Raw genomic sequence first — 7,500 nt, 5'->3', positions numbered from 1 at the left:
ATATTATTGTAGCCTCTGGTATAAGCAGCAGAATGATCCTGTTGTCTTGAAAGCAGATACATCAGAGATTTGGGTGCAGCAGTGGAATAGTCGTCCAGCTCCTGACATGTATCACACATACCTCTTCACTTGCCCCATTCCAGAAGGAGTACGTAAGGGTGGTGCCTATCCAGATTATGTCTCCATTTCTGCACAACCATGTAATAATGTAACGACCATGGTACCCATTCACAGAGAGGGCATTTTGAAGAGTCAGTTAAAAAAGAAAGGCAAGTATGCTGTATGTGTTAAAGGGATGGACTTCAGAAAAGATATATCACATAGACTAATAGAATGGCTAGAACTTCTTTTCATATTGGGTGCAGAAAAAGTTTTCTTTTATAAATACTCAGTCCATCCAAATATAGATAAAGTGTTGGATTACTATACTAAACAAGGGAAAGTGGTCGTCTTACATCTAACACTGCCAGGAGACCAGCCCAATGAACCTCAGTTACGTTCTCTGTACTTGAAGAGAGATGTGTGGCAGAAGAGGAGAAATGAAATTGTACCGTATAATGATTGTTTGTATAGAAACATGTATTTGTATGACTACATAATTCCTCTTGATGTAGATGAGGTTATTTTACCTGTAAAAACTTACACATGGTCAGAAATGTTCAGGAAGTACAAGCAAGATCATCCCAAAGACTTGGAAAGATATGCTTCTCTCTCAGCTCAAAACGCCTATTTTCTAGATGTTTACAATGCTACAAGGGACCCTGACGTTCCTAGGAAGTTCCACATGTTGCACTATAAAACTCGCAGTGCAAATTTCAGTATCCGAGGGCACTCCGTCAAGAGCTTCATATCAACAAACAAATCTTTAACTATATTTAATCATTATACCCTAGAGGGCCTCTATGCCAGAGTGAAAGGGAACCTTGTTTTGAATACTTCAGTTGTGCAGATGAACCACTATAAAGAACGTTGTCCACGAGAGTTGTATAGCAAGTGCAAGAGCAATTTTTTGGTTTATACAATTAGGGACAATATTATAGAAAAATACAAGAAACCCCTTGTAGATCATGTTCTAATGACTTTAAAGAAATTGAACTTGTTACCTATAGATTAAACAGTTATCTTTTATGCGTTTATGCCTATGATTAATTGCACATAGCATGCATTTGTGTATGTAGTATATAGAGAGAGAAACAAAGAAAAACACAGGCAAACACACAGGTATAGACATATGTATTTAAACTTAAAATGTTATCTTTTTTGTATTTCTATGATTCTGAGTGCAATACTTTTGATTTATAATAAAATAAATACCCTGAATGTAATGACATGTATATGGAAATAAACAGTTTCTTTTAAACGTTTTTTTTTATACCTTGAAATCCACACCATACTTGTTATTTGACACAACTTTCAACTTCCAGTTTGTATTTTATATATTTATTTCACGTGTACAAGATTTTGGTGAACTGTAAATGAGATTTGATCTAATTCACATTTTAACATTCTTTATATACTGCTTTACCTCTAAGCATTTTTAAGAAATTAAAATCTTATACCTTTTCTTTCTTAATTATGAAGAAATATTTGACAGTTGACCATGCAAGGAAAATGCCTTCTGTATGATCAAAAACTGTAAATCAGAATGCAAGCAGATGTAAGTAAAATGGCAGAGTTCATACATTAGTTACTCATCTTATACCTGCATATTACATATTTATGAATATGGTATCACTTTCAGGGTATAAAGACTTCTCCATATGACATAAGGAAGATCATCAGCTTTATATATAATTAGCATTTTTACTGTGACCTTGTAATAAAAAGCATAGGAAATATTAGGGACCACATATTATCGATTGACGCCAGTAGGATATGTACTGTATACATGGTTTTCTACTGGGATTTTTAGTCATAGTTTCATTTACCATAAGTGCTTAGTCAGTGTACATAGTGATGATAACATGAATAATAATACTAATAGTAGCAGATTTTTTTTTCTAGAAATATCAAGGAAGGGAGTAACAGGTGAGGTCAGTAGGCCTAGTAATTAACTTGTGATGCAATCTGCATGTAAGCAAAATTGTCAAAACAAACTACAGCAGACAGTGCATGTACCCAATGCCAATGGTTTATTATAAAAAGCATTTTGTTTTTTGTGCTAAGGTTAATTACAGTGTATAAGTAGATTCAACACATGGATGTCTTTCCTAGATTTCCAATATAACTTGCCAAAATCTAAAATATAATTTCCTTGAGAGTACATTTTTTTTTCTTAGTTGTATTTATGGAGCAAATTGACTTTATGCTAAAGATAGTAAGTAAATGTTTCTTTTCATAGTATCTTCCTTGATTATACCAATAAAAAAATTATCAGCCCTTTGTAGCTTGATTCAACATATATCACAGGTGTTAAAACAAAATCATATCTTGTAGATGCATTGTGAGAACTGAAAATAATAAATATAAATTATTTCATCCAACTTTTTCGCAAGTAAGTATAGTTCTTTATTGTACACTCCTAGGTTTCTGACTTGGTCCTTGTTAATGCAAAATTTCATATTTTAAGATTATTTTTAATTTTGTTAATCTGTATAAATGTATAAAAATATTGGCTAATTGTATTTTATTTATTTTCATTATTTGTCACTTAACTAATATTTTCTAAATGAGGAACAGGATGATGCAATCATAACATACATATCATATTAATTCATTTTCCTAGAAGTAACTGTAATGTAAATGAGATATAACTGTCCTACTTAAACTGGGTGATAATCTGTAAGGATGAATTATTTGCCTAGAATGTGTTAACTTGGAATGAGAAATACCTGTCAAGATTATGCCACTAGACTTAGGATATAATTTAGCACTTTACCATTTTCATTTTAAGAGAAATCAGTTCAATGAATTTGCTGAAGTGTTTGTTTTATAAACGCATATTCAAAAAAGCAAGCTGCTAAATAATATTCAATAAGTAGTAAAATATTTCTGCTTCTATAAGAAATTAAAATGAATAAAAAGAAAAACATAATTCATATTCTCTTAAAAGCTGTCAGCTTTCTTATCTTTGTATTAAATCAGTGTTCATAAAATAATAATGATAATAATAATAAAAAAATATATTATCCCCACAATTCTGCATGTATTTGTACTCTCTTCCATTTATAAAACTTGTGTGCATAATTTTTGTTGTCATTTTTCCATTTACATATTTCTGTTTACTGCAAACACTTCTATTTTCAATATATTGGGATTTAATAATATTGATTTGATAATCTGACTAGAACATTCCCTCCCCCATTTTTTAGTTATGCATACCACTGTATTCGCCTACCATCCCTCTTTCTTAAAAACACACTGGGACACTCCTATGGAAGTGCTTAAAGTGGTCGAAATTCCATTTATCTGCAACCATTGCTAAGCTCTGTTGCTAGATGAAGAGAGGCTGTTGTGTCCTGAGAGCCACAATTATTGCTTCATATAGCATTTTAAGTTTGCTCACTCCATAATCAAGACATAATGCATAATCCATCAAAATTGTGTGGTTGGTTTCAAAGATATACCAATTTGAACACTAAAACTTTGAATGCCATTTTCTTGACTACTAAATTAAGCACCATCTTTTCCAAAAGGATATAAAATGAGACACTCTGTAAAAGACTGATGTTTGTACTACAAAGTCATAAATAACTATAAAGTCAAACATTCACCTTTTTAAATTATGAGGTGCCCTTACACAGTCCACAAGTGGAGAGAAGGCAGAAACCAGCTGTTAATACCGAATTACTGTAGAATTTGATATATTGGATTCATTAATTGCATAAAGTACAGATAAAAGGTAGTGTTCAAATAAAAACTAGTTAACAAAGATATACGAATAACAGCAAAGACCACACAAAGAAAGACTCAAAACTCACACCTTTTGCTTGTAGTGCAGGGAAACATTAGTGCCCTTAGCATTGAGCAAGGGGACCAGGAAAGCAGCTGCTGTACTGCCATTTTTGTTTTGTTTTTAATCTTCTTTTCCCAGTTAATTATTATTTACAACTTTGTTCTTTTTGAGAATTAAGAAATATCAACATATATTTTAGATTTATCCTTATTAATGTATTTCTCACAGTACACCAATGGATGGCAGGCTAGGCTATTTGAAGCAGCCTGAATGCTGCAGGGTCACAGCTCCCTTGCAGCAAGCCATTATTTAAGCTTTGCCCTCTTTTTATGGTAACCAAAATGACTCCCTACTCCTACTCCACCCACATTCTTCACCTGGTTGCATACACCAACACCAGTCAAGATTTGTTTACACCCAACTATCAAATATGAATAAACAGAGTATATTATGTATGGTGCTTTTACAAAAGAGATTTTGATGAATGGTCTTTCTTTCTCTGTATGGTCTTGATACCTTAATGAAATCAATGCTTTAACAAAATCTTATGAAATTGATTTTGATGTATTGTTGCACATACTGTAATACCAAATTTTATATTCAGTTTAAATGCTTATTCTTGTAATATCAAACAATATGCTTTAGCACAGTGCACTATCAACAATTATACAAAAACCTAGATTTAGAATCTTTTATTTGCATATTTTACACAATCTGCAATCATTCTCTGAGATGCCATGTGAAGCTTAACAAGTGCTAAATATATGAAATATGACAAAAAAATCTTCAAGATGATAAAAGATATTTTGAAAGAAATGAAAAAAGTAAATGTCTTTTTATTTCCTATGGTATTCAGATTTGATAATTTTATTACACAGGATTACAAACTGTCTAATATGAGCATCATTACAATACATAACAGTCCATAAACAAAATTCAATTTTTTTTCCTAGAAGGAGTTGAAAGATAACCAATAATACAAGTTCAATTTTCAACTATTCTTGTCTCTGCCTAACCACCTGAACTTCACATTATCACTTAATGGACAGAACAATATAAAATTGCTGATAATTGCCAAACTAGCACAAGTCTACACTATCAGAAATTTAAAGGCCGGGGTTTCATGTATTCTTTAACAAGATCCTCAGTCACTTCTTTTCTTCGGGCTTGATGTTCTGCAACCAATGCCTGGAGAATCTGTTGAAGAAAAGACACACTTGTTATGGGGGAAGGCAAATACAGCATAACATGAATCTTAGTTTCAAACCAGTTTCATCCCAAGTTTCAGATCTTCAGTAAAAAGTTTTAAGGAGTAAGAGTTCTATAGGACCCAGATAACCATTATGTAGTGGAAGCCTTATATCTTGACTGTTTAACAGTTTGAGATTTACAGAAGTGAACACTTACAACAATGGACACAAAACATATTAAAGACAAATGCTTTAAAACTTTCTGGAAAAAGAAAATCTTGAGCACTAACACATTACTGAATACCTGATGTATCAACATAATACGTATATATTAAACACCTAGTCTATGAATATTATTACCATAAATTTATTGTCTGTTAAAGCACATTCCTTACTGCCTGCAGAAACAGAACTCTAATATTTCCAGGAAATGTACTAATTTCACACAGGCAAATGGGCTGCTCTATCAGAGACCCAAAAATACAAACATATACACATATATATTGTGAAGATATACAGACCTTAATAAGCTCAGCCTTTAGCTCTCCTGTGAGCATCTTGCCTGTGGAATACTGTTGGCGAATCTCCTCTAACTTTTCATCGTCTTCTAAGAAGAAGGTTAGGTACATGTAAGACACATCCACCTCACAGTCACCTCCTTTTTCCCGGTGCTCCTCAATTGTATCTCTTCCACCAGAGAATGCATATTTGTTGACCTGTGGTAATAATGATAATTTTTATTGGTGATATCATACTAATGAGTTCAAAATGCAACTTTTAATTAAGAGATCAGCAAAATAATAAGTGCCATTAATACATTTTAGATTTATTTACTCAAATCAACACAGCTATCCAACCTATTGTCCAGCCTATTATTCTGTTCAGCATTAGCACAGCAATCCAGCTTACAAATCCCTACCCTTGGCACACTCCCTAACCCTGCAATACAATTTTCCCACTGTCCTGCCAAACACTAATGTTTGTAAGAGTTTCACATTAGCAGGAGGTATATCTGATCCTTCTTATGGGGGGTACATACTAGATGAATATCCATGTAACTAGTTCATACAAGAATAAGCATCCTTGTATGTTCTTCAGACAAGAATGGTTCCTTAGAAAAGTTTGCCTCCCTCATCCAATGCATTTCTTTAGTTATTGGTTTTCCAAACATTCCTCTATAAAAAACACACACAGTAACACTCACTCTCACTCACTCATTCACCCACCCACACGTTAACAGACTCACTCACTCACTTACTCACTCATTCACTCATTTACAAATGAATGTAAAAAACAATCATTATCTGCCACATGTTTTACAAAAGAACAGATCAATAAAGATTTATAATAAAACAAAAAGCTCAATACATGATACTAAAAAAAAAAAAAAAAAAAAAAAAAAAAAAAAAAACCACGGCTCACCTTCTTCTTGATCTGGTTGGCCGTGTCAGTGAGGAATATGGAGGAGTTCTCATCGGAGGCGCTCATCTTGGTGCTCGCTCCCTGCAGGGCTGGGAAGAAGGTCGAGTGGAGAAGGGCCGGCTTCTGCAACCCTATTCTTGGGGCCACATCACGAGTCATCCGGAAGTAGGGATCCTGTGGGAAGGTAAAAATAAATGAGAAATGTGAGTTTGTCTATGTATATCTCTTCTTGCATATGTCTATATTTCAGCAAAACACAAAACACAATTCCAACTCTAAAAATCTAATTACCCCGTACCTGATCAATAGCACATGGGATAAGACAGGGCACATCCTTCTTCCCCTTGAAAATAAATGGAAAACTAGACGAGAAGCTTGGTGCCGCCTGGATTGCAGGAAACATGATCTTGCCAATGTTGGACGACTCGTCAAAGCCAAAGATTCCCTTGACTTGGTTGAAGGTCACATGTTTCTGTACTTTCAAGACATTCCTGTAAAAAGTTTCTAAGTTCAAAACAAAAGAAATATGAATATATATTAACATATATATGCTTACATACGTATGTGCTTACATCTCTCTCTCTCTCTCTCTCTCTCTGTGTGTGTGTGTGTGTGTGTGTGTGTGTGTGTGTGTGTGTGTGTGTGTGTGTGTGTGTGTGTGTGTGTGTGTGTGTGTGCGTGCGTGCGTGCGTGCGTGCGTGCGTGCGTGCGTGCGTGCGTGCGTGCGTGCGTGCGTGCGTGCGTGCGTGCGTGCGTGCGTGTGTGTGTGCACGCACGTGTGCATGTTTTCCATATATATAAATATATATAAATATATGCATACACATATACATAGAATCAGACAACTTCAAAGATAAAGACATACATATATACATATACATATACGCATTTGCACCTTTATATTTATATTTGTATTTAATCATTTATACATTTAACCCAACTGCCCCATATGGCAAGAATACATGCCATGCCCAATGTAATACAAGTTTATTT

At 34.0% G+C, this 7,500-nt stretch overlaps 2 protein-coding genes across 3 annotated transcripts in view; one reads left to right on the top strand and one right to left on the bottom strand.

Moving 5' to 3' along the window:
- The window catches only part of LOC125027175, a 7,697-nt gene extending 3,027 nt beyond the window's left edge, over nt 1-4,670 (top strand). The window contains exon 2 of the mRNA XM_047616084.1: nt 1-4,670. This exon is cut by the window's left edge and continues 525 nt beyond it. Coding sequence (XP_047472040.1) covers nt 1-1,114 — 1,114 coding nt within the window. The 3' untranslated portion in view covers nt 1,115-4,670.
- A 179-nt stretch (nt 4,671-4,849) lies between these two features.
- Nucleotides 4,850-7,500, bottom strand: part of LOC125027176 (tryptophan--tRNA ligase, cytoplasmic-like) — a 14,291-nt gene continuing 11,640 nt past the window's right edge. For both annotated transcript variants that reach the window (XM_047616086.1, XM_047616085.1), the window contains 4 exons: nt 6,806-6,998; nt 6,508-6,681; nt 5,607-5,801; nt 4,850-5,092 (listed from right to left, as the gene is read on the bottom strand). In XM_047616086.1, coding sequence (XP_047472042.1) covers nt 4,994-5,092; nt 5,607-5,801; nt 6,508-6,681; nt 6,806-6,998 — 661 coding nt within the window. In that variant the 3' untranslated portion in view covers nt 4,850-4,993. The remainder of the gene's footprint in view (nt 5,093-5,606; nt 5,802-6,507; nt 6,682-6,805; nt 6,999-7,500) is intronic.

Source organism: Penaeus chinensis, chromosome 7 (assembly GCF_019202785.1).
Source record: "Penaeus chinensis breed Huanghai No. 1 chromosome 7, ASM1920278v2, whole genome shotgun sequence".
Taxonomy (NCBI): Eukaryota; Metazoa; Arthropoda; class Malacostraca; order Decapoda; family Penaeidae; genus Penaeus; species Penaeus chinensis.
This window is presented reverse-complemented; position numbering and strand designations above follow the sequence as displayed.